The 20742-nt window shown below is 45.8% G+C and overlaps 2 protein-coding genes across 3 annotated transcripts in view; both read right to left on the bottom strand.

Annotated features, from left to right (window-relative positions):
• The window catches only part of ext1b (exostosin glycosyltransferase 1b), an 84593-nt gene extending 79828 nt beyond the window's left edge, over positions 1-4765 (bottom strand). Inside the window, exon 1 of the mRNA XM_052071547.1 lies at positions 3302-4765. Within this exon, the coding sequence (XP_051927507.1) occupies positions 3302-4242 (941 nt within the window). The 5' untranslated portion in view covers positions 4243-4765. The remainder of the gene's footprint in view (positions 1-3301) is intronic.
• A 154-nt stretch (positions 4766-4919) lies between these two features.
• Positions 4920-20742, bottom strand: part of samd12 (sterile alpha motif domain containing 12) — a 60004-nt gene continuing 44181 nt past the window's right edge. For both annotated transcript variants that reach the window (XR_007963336.1, XR_007963335.1), the window contains 2 exons: positions 9102-14823; positions 4920-8679 (listed from right to left, as the gene is read on the bottom strand). The gene's annotated coding sequence lies outside the window, so the exon portion shown is untranslated. The remainder of the gene's footprint in view (positions 8680-9101; positions 14824-20742) is intronic.

Here is a 20742-nt window from a genome sequence, read left to right as displayed (position 1 = left end):
CATTCAAACGGAAAAGCTTTGGTTGATTCAATTCACGCAACCCCCAGCCCCCCCCCTCCAAAAAAACAGGAAATACAAAAGATAGATACAAAAATTACTGGGCTGCATGTTAACTGCACTGGCAAGAAATAACTTGGCGCTAATGAAATGTAACCACAAGCAATGCAAAGATTTCTGAAACAAGTGTGGGGGGGGGGCGCACACGGCATAAAACTATAAAAGCAGCAATTGGCTTAATTCAGTTTTGAATGGAAACAGCAGTCGAGCAGGACATTGTTGCCGCAATTGAGATGGAAAAACTCACAGGAGACTTACAAAAATAAATTCACCGCCAGCTGCACTCCATGCTAACTTTTGCCAGATTCAGATGAATCCATCCGCCCAAAAGATTCAATTCACTTTATGACTCACCAATCGGATCATTCGATGATCCAAAGGCGGAGAGGGGGAACAAGCATATGTGATTGTTTGAGAGAGGAGGGGAGAAAAAAGAGATAATGTATGGAGTGACAACTGCGCGCTCGTGCGCTCTGGGCTAGGAGCTCTTCCTGGCGCGGGACAGGCTAGGCTACGAAGAAGAATAGGAGGTTTTGGAGCTCAGATTAAGTTCCGTGAGTCATTTACCGCACGTTTCCTCAAGCAGCACGGTTCAATTTGCCACTGAACATCTCCTGGATTCCACGTGGACATCGGTTGCTTTGTTAGCTACGTAAATAGCCTCACATCATGCTAGCCCAACACAGTTGAACAAATCGAAACGGCGAAAATGCCGGCGAAAATTATCGTCGAACAGAAAAGAGGAAACGGCTAAAGTGTCTTCCCGGGAGACTCGAAAGCGGGGGTGCCCAAACTTTTTGGACCCAAGATTGACTTTTCGATCAAGCAACCTCCCGCGATCGACGCACGCACGCCATGCTAAGCAACAGCCTGACACGGAGGCATGCGAGGCACTTTTAGCAGCCCGTTAACTATCGTAGCTCGCACGTACCGTTTTAAAATGCTTCCCTCGGCCCTCCAGATTCCGATTCTTTGCCCTCCTTTATTTTATTTTAAATACTTTTTGTGAAAATGAGACTGATAGGATGATGAGCGTGCAATGTACATTACACACCCAAAAAATATTACTAACATGCACAAAGAACCACAAATGGTTGTTTGTTTGTTTTTTCTCCTCTCCACCCCTCGCGATCGACTCGGGATCAGTTTGCGATCTACCCGTCGATCGCGATCGACGTAACGGGCACTCGTGCTTTAAGGCTTTGACGATGCAGAAATGTAATTCATCAACTTCAATGGTGTGCTAGCATCACTCCCTTGATGCTAGCCATGTAGCTCCACCTCTGACATTACCCTTAAAGTCACTTCTTATCTCCCCCTGACCAATCAGCGAACAGTCCCGAGTCTCGCACTGCTCTAACTTTGAAGGTGCTACACCATTTAGCAAACAGATGGGCGGGCCGGGAGCCATTATTCCTATGATTGGTGTCCTTCACCGACTTTAGACATCGGAAACTTCTCTGCTGGTTGGGAACATGACTCAACTCTCTCTTAAGTCCAACATGTATGGACAGGATTTTTCCCCTTCCTGCCGACTTACCATCCAAACACTGAGCTCCGACAACGGCGCAGCAAGCAAACGCTCCCACCATTGTGCCACTTAGCATGTTTACACAGATCCGAACACCTCGTGGGATGCCTTCATACCGTTATTGTGTGCGGTAAAAAAATAAAAAAAAGTTTCTCAGCCACACTAGCGTAATTATGTAAATATCTAAAAAAACCACCTCAGCTGTCCCTTTAATGCGGCCGCCAATTCAAAGCTGCGGCTTTCATTGCTTCCAAGCTTATGTCTGGCACACACTCCGGAATTTTAGTCCTATTTTTTATTTTTTTTGCCCCAGAATGAAATGCCGAAATGCCGAGCTCGTTATTAGTGATTCCAAGACGACCCTTTTTTCAATACTTTCGCAACTTTTTTCCCTGAACCTTGACGGAGTGGGCGTGTGCACGCCCACAAGGCACGACGTCAGGCAAGTGATGTTATCACTGGCCTGAGTTTATCCAGGCCTTAAAAAGGGCGGAGGATTCCCAGATTGATAAATGCAGATCAAACCGAGGTCTCGCAGACAAGGGGCGCTTGACAGCGCCGCTCCTCCTGCAAAACAACGTCAAAACCCCCCCATACCCCTCCACTCACAATCCCACCCTCCTGCACCCAAAATACAACAGCTGTCAGGAATCATTATCACCTAGACATATAATCAACTAAGGCCCGACTGGAAAAGACGACACTATCAAACGAAAAAGCACGAGTGATTTACTTTGTGCTAAATACTTTCATGAGTGAGTCCAACATATTCACACACACAGACATTCCAGACCCCCTCCCAAACACAGAAGGATGCTGATGTTGTGAAGAAAAAGTGTGTGTGGGGGGGGGTAACTAATTAAGCTGGAAGAGTTACAGTGATCCCTTGCTATTTCGCTGTTCGTTTATCGCGGGTTCGGTGATTTGGGGAATTTTTTCAAACATTCATAAAAATTATATATAAAAATAATTTTTTGGAAGTCCGCAAAAATGATTGTCTCAGTGTTGTTTACTATGCGTGCCAATGTGTGCCACTCTGCTCACAACATGGGCTGCGCAGGTGAGTGTATGCGTGTTGCTGAGAGAAAGAGAGAGAGAGACTTAAGAACAAAAGCAGGTCTCTCCATCCTTAATTGTCTAAACAACCTTAATTGACTAATCATAAACACCTCTGATGCATGCCTACGGGATCGCTGGCCCGTGTGTGTGTGTGTGTGTGTGTGTGTGTGTGTGCGCGCTCTACTCAAGCGCAAAGGCCCACGCGGGGCATTATACTGTATGTGTGTTAATTGGTCGCTACTTCGCGGGTTTTCGTATATCACGGCTGGTTTTGGTCTCCATTAACCGCGATACACGAGGGATTACTGAATTTTACTGTTTCATATTACCCGGAGTGGGTGAGAATGACAACTTTCCCTATTACAATCTGATTTTGTTGTCTAATGTATTGATCGTGACGCTGGTTTCTAAAGTGACAGCTTTAATTAAAACATGGCTGAAACGTCTTTCCGGCGCAAATTTAGACACTTCCCCCCCCCCCCCCAACCACATCTGTTTTTTGACAGATTTCCCGTTTTTGTTTTGACGAGTGTGATTAATGCACTTCAATTTGATAGTGAAAAAAAAACAACAACAACCAGAACGGGGTCAGACACTGCAAACTATTGAGACAAACGAGCCACCGCAAACATGAAGTGACAACTCTCGGTTTACCTGTCATACTCTGCGTTGTCCTTGTCACAGCGCGCGTCCTTGTGCTTCTGCCAGTCTTTGCCGTGCTTGCAGGTGGTGAGCAGCACCACATCCTCCGCATTGTGCACATGATATAAGGCATTCCTGGTGTCCGAACCGATACCGGTCAGGTAGCGCTTCCCCTTGAAGACGAGCATGTACTTTCGAAAAGGTGGGATGGAGTTGTATTTGAGGAAGCCCCTCTCGCCGCCGGTCCTCGGGTGCTCCTTGGGGTAAAGAGGGATGGAAACGTCAAAGTTGGGTCTGAAGTTCTCGGTGCTGATACTGGCCTTGGCCAGCATCGCTTGGCCGATGTCGAAGCCCAAGTCTTCCGTGTAGTCCGGCCACGTCCCGGAATATAAATTAAATATAAGATGGTTCCTGCCATTGTTCCACAGGGGCAAGTTCTGGATCTTGGTCTTGAGATTGTGGACGTACTGCGGAGACAGCTGGTCCCGGTCAAGGGTGTCCAAACTCAGCACAAACAAACACGCCTGACCGGGGTCCGAAGTGTAAAACCTGGAGCCTTCAATAGTGGACAAAATGTTCTGATAACTCTCGGAGATCTTCTCCCCCTTCTGCTGCGGGTAAACATAAACTTTGAATGCATTCTTTTTACACCGAGAAAAGTCAAAGCATGACTCCATCCGGCAGCGTTTGCCTTTGTAAACACTCGTGTTGACGTCCCGGGCATGCCTCACCGATGCGCGCACGTTATACTCCTCGCTTTCAGTCTGATCCCAGGGCGCGAACGGGTGTAAACGGTCCGAGAAGTGAGGCCACGGGTGATCGGGTCGGTAGCCGCGGCGTCTGCTTTCATGCCGGTGCCTGCTCGCCGTTTGAAGCGGAACCGCTCCGAGGTAGAGAAGGGCCAGGCAAGCGCCGGCCGAAAGCAGGATCAGGTAACGTTTTTTGGCCTGCATGTGTCCTGGGGAACAGATGCGACTTGCTTCGGAACAAGAACGGCAAAGTGGCCGCAAGTTAGGCTCTCAGCAATCCCGCTTACACGGCTCCATCCTCCGGCTGCCTCCTCCAAGGATCCCCAACCCCCTTTCTGCGAATTCGGTTCCCAAATCCAGCGATTGATCCAGCGCATGTGGGCGATTTTAAAAGTCCGCTGCTTTTCTCTCGCGTCTCAAGAGTTCCAGCATGTCGAAGGGTCTTGGCTGCACCTAAAAAGACGAGTGCCGCCCGAACCCGGCGGTTCGCGAGCTCTTCCGCGGCGCTTCCCCCTCACAGTCATTCAGAGCTTTGCAAAAAGGGGAAAAGTGCCGGTAAGGGAAGTCGCTCCCTTACCGGGTAAACAGCAGCGGGGGGTCCCAGTGGGTCCCCTTACGCGGGTAGGTTGACTGCTTGTTTAACTCGATCTCATACATTCAGCGAGACCGGAGAAGCATAGTCAGCGTTGCCGAAGCGCTCCGTCCCGAACGCCTCGGCGTGGTTCGCCGCTGGGTCTTCTTTTTTTTTTACCCCCCTCCCGAATCACTCCATGGTTCCTCGTAAAGGTAGACTCGAGAAGAGATGACGCTGCACGACAGGAGCAGTTCAGTGGCACGATAATAACCTGACGAATCCTGGCATTGCTCTTTTTTTGGGGGGGGGATCTCCAACAAGCTTCAGCCGTCGACCGAGATGCGCTGATAGAAAAACGGAGCTCAGCTGCGGCGCTGTTAAGTTCTCCGCTCGCTAGGAAAAGGCTGACCTAGCAAAGCGCGGAAACCTCGCCCCCCCCACCCCCACCATCCCGTCCCCTCCTCCAAAAATAAAATGACGGAATTCCTCAGTCCAAGTGACCAATTTCCGACTGCTCAGTTGTTCCGTTTGTTAGTCGCTAACATTCCAATCGCGACACGACTGCAACTGTCGTGACGTCCCATCCACGCTCAGCCCGGCCGCTGATTGGTCCGGCCCGAAAGCGGAAGAGGCGGGACTTGGAATGATGCACCCATTCATAACCGGAGTGTTCCGCATGTGCAAATCATCTAATTGAAAAAGCTCGGAGGTTATTTGGAGAGATGCCAAGGGGCATGACACCCTCCACTGAAACCACAAGTTGAAGTCTGATATGACTGAGGCGTAACGTCTGCGCTCCTGGCCGGATCAAACGGTTTTTTTTCCTTCCCACCTTTGTTTTTCCCCTGATACAAGCACTTTGACATTGGTGGGAAGGAACAAAAATACCTTTTCTATTTCGTAGATTTGTCAGGTGTTTGTAATTTCCTCTCGTTTTATTTTTCTGAAGACGTTTAACTTTCGCCCTCGCCGTTTAAATATATGGACTTGTTGCTTCTTTGTCAATGTTACACTACAAGTTAAAAGTTGAGGAACGCCAATGTTTTCCAGATTTTTTTTAACCGCTCAAACCCAACGAAAAGCTCGAAATGGTACAAATGAATAAAGGTGATGACGTGAGGTTATTCACCCCCCCCCTCAAAATATGTACATTTCAGAATTATAATTCAGAAATGTACATACATAAAGGCATTCTCCAGCTTTTAATCGCTTTAAGATGGTTTGGGATGATGAACTGAACAACGGAGTAAAATAAAAGCAGCATACCAGTGAAAAAGAGTGAGGGGGGGCTTCAGATGTTATATATTAATATATATTATTTTATAAATATATTATTTCCCCCAGTGTGGAAAGAATGCCACGACTACCTAAGTACATTTAACAAGTCAAAAAAATGAGACTCCATTTTTGTTCATACATCCATTCAATTCCTTTATTAACTTCACAATTGATTAATTGTTCTGTGCTTTCGTTTCAGATTATGAGACACTGAACTGCATGAATGTAATTTGTATTTATTTATTTTTTTCCACTTTTTTAGACCATAAGATGACAACGTGATGTAAAAAAAAAAGTGAAAACAGAAGTACAGGTCTCAACTAATTGATTGAGTAACATTTTGGCAGTTTATAAGGTGGAAAAAACAGGGGCAGTAGGAGTAATTAATAATGACGCCGCTACACATTTGGAAACAGGCGAGTGAGTTGTCTCTTGTACCTCGAAGACAATTTAATGAATTAAATCGATATTTAATAAACAGCACCTTTATTATTTTGGCTGTAAATTGCACTGGTGCAGAACTGCACTGAACGATAATGCCAGACACAATATTTTGGCTACCTCATTTAGCCACACGAGAGCGGAAATATTACTCGGTATGGATCGTGCACACCGCCGCAAGCTACGACCACAACGAAGATCTAATTTTGGATAATTACGACCTCGCTGGAGTGTGTCAGGCACAAATAAGCATTACTGTCTTTATGTATAAATATACAAAAAGAGATTTTATTAATGCTGTGTTTGCATCAGGGTGTCATTTTGACCTGCTCGCTTATTCAATTGCGGTACACTTTTGGTCAATAAAACTCATTAAACCGATTTCAGAGCATGAAGCTTTGGAGAGTACTTAAAAGTATTTCCAAGACTTGTCTTCATTTCCGCTAACACACAAAGCAAAGGAGCAAAATTTCAAGGCGGAGGCAACCCTTACGACAAAGAAATTAATAACCGAGGAGTGCTTCTGGCTGAGTGTCACCATGCTTCATAAAGCCGCATAATCTTCCTCGCTGCTATTTGGTGGCACAATGCTCAGACAGGGTGAAGAGGCCATCCCCGTTTTTTTATCGGCCAATTAGCTCAGATGAGGGGCACTAATTAGCAGGGTTGGCTGGGAGGCAGGCCAGGATCCCGTGACTGACCAGCGCTCATGATTGGAATATGTCGGTGACGAAAAAGGTCTGGGTGCCATTCCAAAGGGCTGCTTTTGAGTTCTTGGCTGCCCTTTTTGGCTGCTTTTTTAGTTCTTGGCTTGGCTACCCTTCTTGTTCCGCTCATCCTCAATGAAGTCGATAAAAAATGTGAGTTGAATTGAAGATGTTAAGTCGTTGTGACAGGTTCGCGACAACAAATTCACCATGAGAAATTAACGCGTTACTCAATTACGGCTGCTGTTTTCAGTAACTAGTCATCTAACGAGTTGCTATATCTGATATCGAAGTCTGATTAAAGTTACAGTTCGAAAATGAAATGTGTTACTTTGTCACCCCCCCCAAAAAAAACATGTCAAAATGTACAATCGTTGAAAGTTTACCTTCAACGAAGACGACAGCAGACAGTTGCCACTAGGCTGCGGAAGTGAGTAACATGAAGCGCACCAAATTGAGCCATTTCAGTTTTGACACGCAACCAATCTAATAAGTCAACAAAAAGAAGGTAAAACCTTTGACCAACCAAGAGGCGCAAAATTAACAAGTGTACATGACGGATCACAGCAATAGAGAATGGAAAAGACTCACAGCTTCAACGGGGAACCATGATGGGATGAGGTCATCTATGACGTAACGTCTTGGGGAGTGACGACACAAATGCGCCACGTCACCTTTTCGGCAGCACGGTGGCGTCTCACGTGCACACAATTGAGAAAGTAGAGCCGTTCGCGTTTTCAAAGTGGGAATATTGTCCCTAGAGGGGCGTTCGTGACAGCTAACAACTATCGTCAAAGTGTTAGCTAGCATTAATTATATATATTAAAAAAAATCATCTGTCTTGGTGTTAATAAATCCATCACAGAAAAACAAACAAACAAAAAAAACTCGTCCCATTTTACTCCCACGTTTCTCTCATATTTCTTGTTGGAAATCAGAGGGTGAGTTAACGCAACCACTTGTGAGATCTTGTGAAGTGGACCATTTGAATAGCCGATCGTCGCACGAAAAAGGTGTGAAAACAACCACGAGGATCCTCGCATTGATGACATTTCCTTTCGGGGGGGGGGGGGGGAAATATCCGACAGGAGTGTGGCGGTTTTATGATAAAATGCGAACCTTGGTTTACCTTTGATATGAAAGACTTTTTAGACTTGTTAACGTTTCCCTCATTCAGACGTCCATGTCGGATTTGAATGGAATAATATCGAGGATGACTTTTTAAAATAGGAACGCGAGGCACAAGATCAACATTGAAGCTTTTCTTCTCAGGCATCTGACACGGAGAAAAACTCACCTTGAGATCATCTCAAGTGGTAATATGGCATGCGAGAGTGTTAAGTGAATCGATCATAATAAGTCACCACTTCCGAGCGCAACCTCTTCCATTTAGCATTGATTCGCTTTTCCACGATCAATGATGAAACTCAGTAATTAGGATTGAAGGCGTCTATAAAGTTATATATAATATATATATATATACACACTGCTATAAATAAACCAAACTGTAGCTTAGCAACCATTTATATGCAGGCCATCTTGTCTGATAAGAAAGTATATTCTTTTAAATCAATAAATGTCCTGCAAATGTTGCTGCTGCCACGGGTATTAATTTCCCATCCATGGTTTGCGTCTAATCCACTATGCTCTGTGTCAGGAATGGGCAATTATTTTTTGCATAGGGCCACATGAGAACCAGAAAATATTATGGAGGTCCGGATCAAAAGGGTGAACTAAATTAATTGGATTTCTTTATTTAAAAAGCAGTATTTTGCATTTCTTGGCACATTTTTCAGACTTTAAGAGTACATTATTCCGTCGTATCGAACGGGATTTGCTTGACTTGGCGCTAATGCGGGCTTCCGTATCGTCTCCCCCTTCCTCCCTATGCTCTGCAACTTCAAGTAACTGTGCCACCTGGCGTTGAAATGCCTGTCATTTCAAGTTCCAAATGAAATGAATGCAGTCGTTGACATCGAACCTTAATCATGTACCAACCTTCGGCGGGCCGGATTAAAAAGACCAACGGGCCGGATTTGGCCCGCGGGATGTAGTTTGCCCACATCTGCTCTATGTGCAGTTATTTCTTAAAATTAGTAAATGAATCAATCCCAAATGGATGTCTCGCACTGGAAAATAAAACAATTCACGTAATCTTGGTAAGGGTCATTAGTGGCGTGAAAAATGGTTTGGGAGTTGAGGACCCCCATCCCCACACCCCCCATTTATTTTATTGTCCACAGTGTGTCTTTAATATGAGACCTTCTGCCTGAATAATCCCCGCTGGGCTAAGGCCACCTTTTTATGCACCTGCTTTTCAATGCCACCTGACATGAAACGTGCACATTGAGCAATCGAGGCATTCCAGAAATAGAAAAGCGTCTACAGCATACTACTTGCTAAGATACGTTTTCGAAACGTTGGCAAATGGGCGAGGGAAATTTGTATTGTTACGAGTTGAGCCGCATACCGTTTGAATAAAGCGATTGGAATGTAACTGCAACGTGAATCTGATAACAAGAATAATTTTAGCCACTTGCGCGGGAAATATTTAACAGTGCTAAAAAAGCCGGTTAAACGATAACATGGCACTTTTTTTTTTTTTTTTTTTTTTTAATCGCATCCATCTTCTTTGTGACGTCAAGAAGCCGTGATGAAAACCTGCATATTCAGGTTGCGGTAAACACATTCCACAAGGCTGGAAGATAATCTGATGGTTCGGCCAGTTTCAGCCAAAGGGGAAGACAAAACAGTCTTTGAAAATACTCAGGTTGCTGTTGATTGGTTGCCGATAAACGAAACCATGTATGATGTCACCAAGTGGGCCGCGAGTACATCAAGATGACAAACGGGCACGAGAGAATGTTTTGCATGCGGGTATGCCAAACATACACTTTTAAGTGGCCATTCTGGTCGTTTTTAACCTTTTCATGCAATAATGATAACTTGGAACCTGATAACACGATAAGCTGTCCACTGTAGTAGACGCTGTACCTGAAAGGGTTAATAAGATCCCATACATTAAAAAAAACTACTTTTTAACAAAAACAACAATCCTCAGTTTTTCAGTCAACAATCTCATCATCAACAAAATTTCATCAAAATGCTGAACAACTTTTGTCGGGGCGCAGACCGCCCACATAGCATTCGGCAATATTAAAATCTTTGCGATGGCTCCTCGTGTGATTCCCGATTGAGTTTAAGGCTTTATTATTGGTTTTTAATTCATGTCTTTCTTTACCCTAGCATGTGCATTAAAAAAAACCCCAATAATAATCATAAATAAATAAAACATACCTGGGATTAACTAATTCACTCCCAAAGACGTTTTTAAACGTCTTTTCAGACTTGGTCTAGAATTAGCTGGTACTGAATGAGTTTTAAATGCCTGAATTCTTTTTTAAAAAATGTAAAAAAAAATCCTCTATTGCACCGAATGTGTTAAATGGTTTGAAAACTGACAAAAGCCAATTGCACGGTGACAAACGGGCGACAAGTTTAGGCCCAAAAAAGAGAAAACATGACAAACGTAGCCGGTGACAAGTGAATGGCAGTCAGTCTGGACTTTTCCATTCTCACGACTGCCAGTCTCAGGTATTGCTCCGGGTTACGAATGCTAAATGGAGCAGCTTCGCCGTACAAAAGTGCCGCTCGACTCTCTGAGCGGGATTGCTTCGTGATCTCGCCCATTCTTTATTTATTTTGAAGTGACCTTTTCCGAAACCGAGATGGCTAACGGGCGAACGGAGCTGGGTTTAAAATGTTTGGAGGAGTGGGAGGGAGGATGTCATTTGTTGCCAGAGGACTCTGAATGAGCTGCGTCGAAACTCTGCAATTTTAACCCCGCAATCCTTCTGGGACGTGCCAACTGGCAGCCGGCAGCAAAGGAAGCGTTTTTTTTTTCCCGGTAAGATGTAGTGATAGTTTTTTGTCCTCATTAAAACGGAAAGCCCGAGCGCGACCGCTGGCTACCTCATTAGTATTCAACTACAATCCACTTGAGGTGGATTTCGATTCGAGGGATTTTGGTTGATAGCAGGCCACTGAAGTCGAGCGGAGGATAATGCATCTTGCGATTTTTTTTTTTTTTTTAAAAGCCGTTGACGCTTGCTTTTGGAGTTTGCTAATTTTGTGTTTTGAGTCTTCCTGGTGTCTTGTCTTGCTGGGGAATTGTTGTTTTTTAAAATGTTCGAATAAACACAGGCTTCAGCACACTTTCTGCTGAACGTGCCAATCGCTCCGAATTGTCGTCCTCACTCGAGAGCTGCGCCGGGGGTCATTAAATCCCCCCCATCTGATCAAATCAGCGGCATTCAAAAGGAGCTCACGCTGCTATCATGAATTTCCGAAAGTGCTGATGATGTCGTGGGACCAGCTCGCTGACAGTGAGGGAAGAATTTTTGCATTCATTCAGAGACCCCCCCCCCCCCCCCCCCCCCGCCCTCTAAATTCCCCCTTGGACTATTCTGCACAGTAATCCACTTAATTTACGTATGCAAGCCCCTCCCATATAGATTGACGGATGCGCTCGACTAATCCCACTGACACAGCTCGGGAACATGGAAATTGGAACGTATGGCCTAGTCTATTTTCTACGCCAACACCCCAAACGACCCCCCTCCCTGAATTTAGCGATACAAGCGTCAACACATGCCGATAGTCATCCACACGGTACGATCATCCCGGCGGGCAAATATATCCTCTTATTTGGCATTCCCTATGAACCTCGTGTGTCTTTTTCACAATGCGCAAGGGGTGAAGCACATCTGTGCATGGTGAATGTTAATGTCGTACCCCCTCCAGCCCTCCCCCCCCCACTCCCTTGCAGTGTCCACTCTCCTCTGCGCTCTCAGCTTGAACCCATCTGCACTCGAGCGACCTGTTTTTCCAAACCGCGTTCGCCGAAGGCTGCCGGCTATTTGCTATTGCACAGGAGCGGTTATTGGCAGGATTATGCTGTCGCCAAATATGAGCGATTTGTTTTTATCCGTTTTTATCCCCCCGCGTTCTGAAAGTAAGACTATATAAAAGGTCAACGTGTGGTTCTCCAGGAGAAGAAATTCATTCATTTTCTGATTCGCTTAATCCTCTCAAGGGTCGAGTGGAGTGCTGGAGCCTATCCCAGCCATCTTTGGGCAGTAGGCGGGAGGGGGGGGGGGGGAGCACCCTGAACCGGTTGCCAGCCAATCACAGGGCACACACATACATACAAACAACCATCCGCGCTCACACTCACACCTCGGGACAATTTCGAGTGTTCATTCAGCCTTGCCGTGCATGTTTTTGGAACGTGGAAGGAAACCGGAGTACCCGGAGAAAAGCCACGCGGGCCTGGGGACAACATGCAAAACTCCACTCAGGAAGGCCAGAGCCGGAATCAAACCCACGACTTCTGCACTGTGAGGTAGACGTGCAAACCCCGACAGAAAAGAGCAGATAGATGAGTTGACAGCTGAGAAGGATGCGGGCAAAAGGGTTAGAATGACATGCGAGGACATGTTTTGAGCGCTGCCTTCACTTGACAGCGCAGGGGGTTAATTATGGATGGCGCTCTTAGTGTCGGCGAGGACTCGACGCTAAGTCGAAGAGACGAGCGGAGCCTCGCCTGCCTCCTGGCTATGCTTCCTCTAATGTTTTATTACTGCGAAAGGTTACAACGGGTGGCGAAGTTCCACACTCAAGATTTTGAAACAAGCTCGCTGACAGAACGAGTTAACCACATCCTCGGTTAATATCTTATGGCTGACCCATTTGTCTTAACGCGCTTGTGTGACGAAAAGCATTGTCGTCGAGTCCTTTTTCGCAAACTTTTCCGAACTCATCTTCTTTCCTATTCAGGGATCCGCAACTACCATTTCGTCGGTTGCCGACAGTCCGCGATGAGTCCGAGCCGAGCCGAGAGTCCAAATGTCAAACAAGCAGCGGCAGACTTTTACGGCCAATGAAAATGACAAGTTCTATCACATGATTGATCACCGGGGGTCTCACCAGGAGGGCAAACTCCTCAGGGAAGCACACCGCAAGTCAAGGGTCAAGAAGATAGAACACAGGTGTCAAACACAAGGCCCGGGGCCAGATCTGGCCCGCCACATCATTTTATGTGGCCCGTGAAAGCAGCTCAAAAACGTCAACTTCCACGATCCTTCCCAAAATGTCTACCGAAACGTTTCTCACATGTAAAAATAAAATATATATTCTAAGCATTTTCATGATAGTAACTTAAATAATAATTGAATCAACGGTTTCAGTCATAATGGCCCTCCAAGTGAAACGGTCACTAAAATATGGCCAACCCTGAGATAGAAGCTCGAAAAGATGCTAGCAACCCCTCCGGCATTTATTTCCCCTTTAGAAATGTCAGGACCTCTGATTTGATGGATGAAATCCCCAATGACTCAAAAATCATCTCCAAGAGGCTTTTATATGTTTTCCGAAATATGTATAAACATTTTATGGCATTAAAACCCTTTGAAGGTCAGCGATCACGCCAGTGGACAGCTTCTCGTGTTATCAGTTAACAGAGTGCATGAAAGGGTGAAACAAGCGACGAAGGCAATTTGCGTAGTTGACGATGAATATCATCAGGACCAAAGACAAAATCTTGTAATAAAACATTATACTCACCACAGATCCTGTTGCGGATCTCCCACCTGTCGTCGTAAGTCAACCGTTTTCACTTTGAGTCATTGTTGTGAAAGTGTCCAAAAAAGGATCGAAACAAGTGGCTTCTGCGTCCTGCGACCTTCAGAACAAAATTTGAAATGATGTCTGACGTCGTCCTTCCGATGTCAACCGCGCGCGTGCGCTCGACCAGCGCTCGGGATTCTGAAGGCGTTGGGGCAAATAATATCTACATAGCAACAGATCTAAGCTGAAATTTGATAGGACAAAAAAAAAATAACAACCAGAAAAACTATGAAACAAAGATAGAAGATTGTTGGAAATGAATTCTGACAGCTTCATTGAAGTTCTGAATGTGATTCTGATGTTTGGGTCAGCAGAGAAGGCCTCACTGTTTTTTTTTTTCTTTTTTAAATGAGGTTTTGGTTGTATTGTTCTGTTCCCGCAATGCTCGACTGTGACAGTGGACTGAGACCGAACAGCACTTGGTGGTTTCCAGACGGACATTTTATTGCATGTAAAGTATCTGTCACTACACTCTTGTCATATCCTCACATGATGATTTCCTGCAGATGAGCACGTTTTCGATTCCATGGACTGCAATTATCTCGGTGTGGTCTCACTTTGCGGGATTGTGGTTTTCGAGCCGTTTCCGGCTATGAAAACTCCACACAATGGGAAAACCGCCACTGTAATACCCGGTTTGCTTTTGGAGACAGTTTTGTAGGCTGCGGAAAAGCACAGTGCAGTCATTTCGCCCAGATTGGCATTATAGATTGTCAAAATGCGTCATTTGCTGACATTTTCAAGGTAAGTCATTTAACCGGTACTCATTTAGCGAGTTTCATCGACAACCAGTAACTTTTAAATTGTGGCAAAATGTAATGTTAGATCCTGCCCGTCCTCCATTTTTTTTTTTATGTTGCACATTTACATTGAATTTGTGCTTAGGGCACGAACGAGTCACGTTTTGAGAGTAAATTCACCCGAGATGGTTTGGAGTCAATCCCTCTTATGAAGCGTTTCACCTGCGGTGTTTGCATTTGGGGAACCGGAGGGCGATTTTTGCGTCGTCGTGGGGAATCCGGGCCATCTGGTCTCATTCATCATTCTCTCTCATCTTGTCACTCCACATCAGGCCGACACTCCTCCCTAATTTTCTTCCTAATTTGTTTAGATGCAGGAAGAGCATGAAGAGCAAAAAGGGGAGGAGGGGGGGGGGATTATCGGACATTGAAATGTAAAAACAAGTAGAGGAGAAGAGACAGTAAAAAGGAGAACTGCAGAGCTTGTAAATAAAGTCCGCTAAAGTGTATGTGAGGTCATTTCGGTCTGTGCGTATGTGACGACTATCGCCTACGGTAAACTCGCTGAACATTCGGAGCACTTTGTGTGGTGACAAAGTCCCCGCCGATCACACATTTACAGGATTTTGAAATGACCTCAAAGTCCTTCACACAAAACATATTGATTTCCTGACGCAATTTTTGTTCGAAATAGCGGGAACACGTTTGGAGGATCATCCGGGAACTACCGTCGTCGTTTGGGTGAGGCTCTCAAGATTGTGCACGTCTCGCACGACTTTAAACGGAATGAGAGGAGACACTTCCGTTGGCTATGAAATCTAATCAGCTGTGTTCACGCCCACAACGGCACAAGCGCCCGTTTCTAACTGCGCTCAAAATATCAACGAACGGAAGCTCCAACCACTCACACGGGTAAACCGACCAAATAGTGGTGTTGGAAAGCGTTCACCCACTTGTTTCACTTGTTCCCCTTTTCCGCTAGGCTAACATTGAGTTATTCTCGAGGGCATTTGAACAAATCGCTCATGCTTTACACCGCCCCCCGTAAGGCATGTTCACATTACTTTAATCTCACGCTTCAGGAAAAGCAAAGTAAGCCTGCGCTGTGCATTTGGTAAGAGTATAAATTGTGGAAAGGTGAAGATTTTGGCTTGCTAGCGAGGAAACCGCTTCTTGTTTTCTCGTTCGTAAAAATTAGCAAAGCAGGGTTGACTTTTGCAATTGCGCAAGAGTCATCTTGTCTAGGTGCTGTCAACTTCTCATCTGAAGTCTGCCTATTTATTCCCTGGTGGAGCAAGAATCCGGGTTTTTGTTTCTTTCAAGCTGACAGGGTTTGAATCAGGATTCGCTAATCCTTAGCATTAGCATGAAAATTACTCCGTGGACTGAACACTGCTGGCGTTTGACTAAACGTCCTTGGGTGAGTCCTGACACAATCACGAGCAGCTCCCATAGCTCAATTTCCATCGCTGAAGTCATTGTTTTCTTTTTGGGGGGGGGGGGGGATCCCAGCGTTTCAATTTTATTTCTCATAAACGGAGCCTGCAGATTTGATTCTTTCCAGCGTTGGTCTAATATGCTTTTCGTAGAAAAATGAAATCACAATTGAGGTTGCTGCAGATGAAAAAGGAAATGAAAGGCTCTCAAGCTACTTTTCGGGGGATGTGGACCAAAAAAAAATGGCTATGCCCATGAATGTACATGAGAACAGAGAAAATACAAAATATAAACAGAGAAGGGTAAAAAGGTAGTGAAAAAAGAAATGGATCATGTTTAAAAGGCGCATACGGCACATCCCCGAGGCAGGCTGGAACATTCCCCAAAAGGAAATTACTTTGAAATTCGGTTCCCTAGAAATGCGGACAAAGTCACCACAACTATTCTGTATTGAGAAATTCACTGATTGGCACTTCAACAATAGGAAAGAACTTTTTTTGTGGGGAGAGGGAGGGGGGGGGGTAGACAATAGATGCATATGAGATTCCACGTCAAGTTCCAGGAACGGGTTGATGTCATGATCAAAATGCCACCCACATAGACCTTAAAATTAAATATACACTTGAGCGATGAACTGACAGGCTGTCATTGCGGCCCCGAGACGGGCAAACATCAGACAGACCATAATGATCTGCAGCTTTGATATTAAAGGCAAAACTCCCCACATGACAACATCATAAATGCACCATTTAACTTTGGGACAGTGACACGGGCACTCGTGTTTCATTATTTATGTTTAAAAAGAAAAAAAAAAGTTTGACTGAGCATGTATTTGTAATTACTTTTTGCTGTACGTGTCTGGATCAAATAAGGGGGTGGGCCCTGGGGGGTTGGGGGTGGTAGTGCAACAGAATGGTAGGGATTGGGTACAGTGTAACCTAGATGCAGTAAAAAGGGGCAGAACTGAAGAGCCCCTCACTCACTGACACATTTTTTTTTTTAAGATAGGCGGCGAGCGGATGTTGCTTGGTTCACTTTATAATTTCACACACGGAAAGTGGCCAGCCACTCCAGACCCCCAGCAATTTGCGTACAAACAATAAAAAGTCACCCCCACCCCATAATATGTCCTATTCCACGTGACTTTGTTGCTTTAAGGCCGGTTGTCACGGTGAACGTGTGGGCGGCGGCGCCCGCGTCAAAATGGAATGCCCTCGTGAACTCGGCGAGCGTGCGCCATCGAGAGAGCGTGGCCTGAAATGTGGATGGAACCTGGCGGCCAAGCTGTTTTTACTCCGGAATGCAGTCGAGTTTAATATTGAGGTGGGGGGGGGGGAGGGGGGGCATCGAGCTGTCCAAACACATCACTGTGATAACACGCGCTTGCAGTTTTAATGCGCTTGCGTTCCTGCCGAGCCACATTCTCCCCTCGCTCGGATACGACTTGCAGTCTAGCTGGAAATAGGTTGATTACTTGATTTCGAAGGTCCCATCGATCCTGTTTGGCTTGTATCTCGGCCGCGGAAATGATGTCGCATTATTTCAACTTTGTGGGCGACCAAAGGAAGGCTATGTTGTAAAATAATGGACAAGGTTGTTTTTTTTTCTATAATATTGAGTCCACGAGAATCTGTCTACTCGGAAATAAGCGCAACGTCGTTCTGCTCGCAACCCGACGTTAAAATAGCTTGCTTGTTTTTTTTTTTTTTTTATGTGACGGTGACAATGTGTCAAAAAGAAAGATCCCAGTTGCTAGGCAGATTCTAGCGGCCTTAAATAGAACCACGTACTCTGCTTATGTCTATCTACCAGGTTCTATAGCGCTTGTCTTCATTCGGGTCATGGCGGAGCTGGAGTCTCTCCCAGTTGAGAGGCGCGGTGGACGCGTGGGCGGGGGGGGGTGGGGGTGTACACACACCGGGCTGGTTGCCAGACTCTCCGTACATGTTGTACTTGTGCTGAATATTTACCAAGAGCTCCACAACAAAAGTTTGTTCTGAGCTCATGCACTTTTTATTTGTACCAGGAAGGGTGACGCTATGTAGGACATTTGGGATTTTTTTTTTTTGGGGGGGGGGTCGAAAAGGCAGGGCAGCTTGACATGCGCTTTCCGTAATTCACAGTACGTTTTAAAAACATGAACCCACTAGGCAAGACACAATGTTGAGAAATAAAAGGTAGCTCATGTCTTACCTCGCGCATGCCCCCCGCCCCCCCCCCCAAAAAAAACATTCTTGATTGCTTTTTCATTCCGATTCTACATTTTTTAAACGATTGTTTGCCTGAATAATGAAACAGAATCAAGGTCACCGTGACCTCCCTGAATGCTTGGCAATTTGCAAACATTGACATGAAAACGAGGGAACACTGATTACATTTCAGCGGTCAAGGCGCAAGGTCACTGTGGCTCTGCACGGAGTTTGTGAGATGCAAGTTTGAATTGATTCATTCATTCATTCATCTTCCGAGCCGCTTGATCCTCACTAGGGTCGCGGGGGTGCTGGAGCCTATCCCAGCTGTCTTCGGGCAGTAGGCGGGGGACACCCTGAATCGGTTGCCAGCCAATCGCAGGGCACACAGAAACAAACAACCATTCGCACTCACACTCACAACTAGGGACAATTTAGAGTGTTCAATCAGCCTGCCACGCATGTTTTTGGAATGTGGGAGGAAACCGGAGCACCCGGAGAAAACCCACGCAGGCCCGGGGAGAACATGTAAACTCCACACAGGGAGGCCGGAGCTGGAATCGAACCCGGTACCTCTGCACTGTGAAGCCGACGTGCTAACCACTGGACTACCGGGCCGCCAAGTTTGAATTATTTTATTTTATTTTTTACTGTGCATTACCTCTTCAGACTTGTTTCCATACCGTGAATATGAAACATATTTCGGTCCGATATATGCTTTCACTAAGGGGAAACGGCTCTTTTCCTGGATTTGTGTGTTGCGGGGACTTGGCATTCTGTCCCAGTTGTCACGGTGGAGAATATGCGCCAAGTTTGACACCACGGAGTACACTGGATGCGGAGGTTGCCAGATGGAACCGGCGGCTCCGCAACTCCAAGATGACAGAAATTCACAAAAGTCGCCCGCACGCATGAACCCACCAACCCCTTCGTTGACACACACTTGGCAGGTTTGGTTCTATTGGAGCCCGAACAGGCGAGTGTCAACAGCAATCACATTGCTCCGACATCATCCCAAGAGAGAAACGCCAACTCAATCGATATACCTGCCATCTCAGTCAACACGGCAAACCAAGCCTCGCAAATAGCTCAAGTGTTGCTACCAGAACCGGAAAACCTTTTACTTTGAACCCTTACGAGACAGCGGTCACTTATCATGTTATCGGGTTACAGGGTAGACGAAAGGGTTAAAGTCGCGTGATACCGTCATATGAGTTTCCGATAAAAAGAACGCAACGAGAAGTTGATCTTCAGGTATGGCGATACGAGTCCAGTGTGACCGGTACAGAGATCAACGTGATCTGGTGGGCTGTGGCATGAGAATGGATAAAATTCCTGATTTTATACGGTTAGCGACAATCTCGCATCTCTGGTGCCTCCGCGTTCACGCGCAAACCCCCTCAAGTATGCACACGATCGAAAGATAGAATAGCGAAACCCCGAAAGAAAAACAAATATTCCAAAAAACACCCACGCCAGGAGCGCTTACGAAACATCAACGCACAAGACCCGCGGGCGCTCGCCAATCCGTTTGCCAAAATTCGCCTTAAGACGAGCCGGCTACCTTACGCCGAAAGAAAGTTAAGACGCCGTCCGAGGAGGCGTACGTGACTTTCATCCACCTGATTATCCGACGTGCTTGAAAGGACACGCCTTGACAATGTCTCAGAGCAGTCAAGGAAATTTCCAAACAGGTGCAGCAAGTGTTTCGCTTGCGCAAAAAAAAAAAAAATCAGGATATGCCGATAAAAAAACCAACAAAGGTTTTCAGGACACAAAAGAACAAACAATGACTAATACATATTTTTTTCAGCGAATAGCTTTTAGGATTCGAAAATGGAACGCTTGATTCAAGTCAAGTTCAACTTTATTGTCAAATGTGCTGTAACATACAGCACAGATGACGTTTCCTCCATCTTAGTCAATAGAAAAGAAGAGGACCCCCCCCTGCCCCCGCCATCAATAGAAAACTTAACATTCAAGGTTCAATACATATCGTCCAAATCAGGTTAACTCATTCAGTACCAACCAATTCGAGACCAAGTCTGAAAAGACGTTTAAAAACGTCATTGGGAGCGGTCGAGTTAATCCTTTGCCGAGATGCTGCAAATACCCCAAGCTCAAAACATGGTCCACGTAGGTAGGGTGGGATAAGGGGAGTTTTCCTTCCGAATGAATATCAACTCATCGTACGGCGGTTGAAAGAGAGGAGGCCGTCAAAAAACATGTTACTTGAACCCCTGAGGAAAACGGGTGATGCCGCGTTTCGTTGCCCCTCCTCTGCGAGCGACATAAAACAAGATTAATCAATTTCTCCCAAAGGCAGCGCGTTACATCACTTCTCCTGTTCGCTAAGTCCCCAAACATGGGATCAATCCAGATTAAAGCCATAAAAGCAGTCACTCAGTGCTGACAGATCAAGGCCCCGGCAGAGTGAAATGTTTCTGCTATTTTGGCTCTTTCAGAACTGGCGGCATGCGGAGAAACTGCTCATTAGAAGGCAAGTGTGACAGAACCTCCCCCCCCCCCACCACCCCATTTTTCCCTCCCCCACACGCCGCCACTCCACTAGAACTCATCCAAACAGAGGGGGAGGCAGAGAGAAGAGGAGGAGGAGGAAGCGAGATGCAGATGGTGGTAAAAATTCTGAG

The sequence above is a fragment of the Hippocampus zosterae genome, chromosome 7 (assembly GCF_025434085.1).
Source record: "Hippocampus zosterae strain Florida chromosome 7, ASM2543408v3, whole genome shotgun sequence".
Taxonomy (NCBI): Eukaryota; Metazoa; Chordata; class Actinopteri; order Syngnathiformes; family Syngnathidae; genus Hippocampus; species Hippocampus zosterae.
Note: the sequence above shows the minus strand (reverse complement) of the source record. Positions and strands in the feature narration are given on the sequence as shown.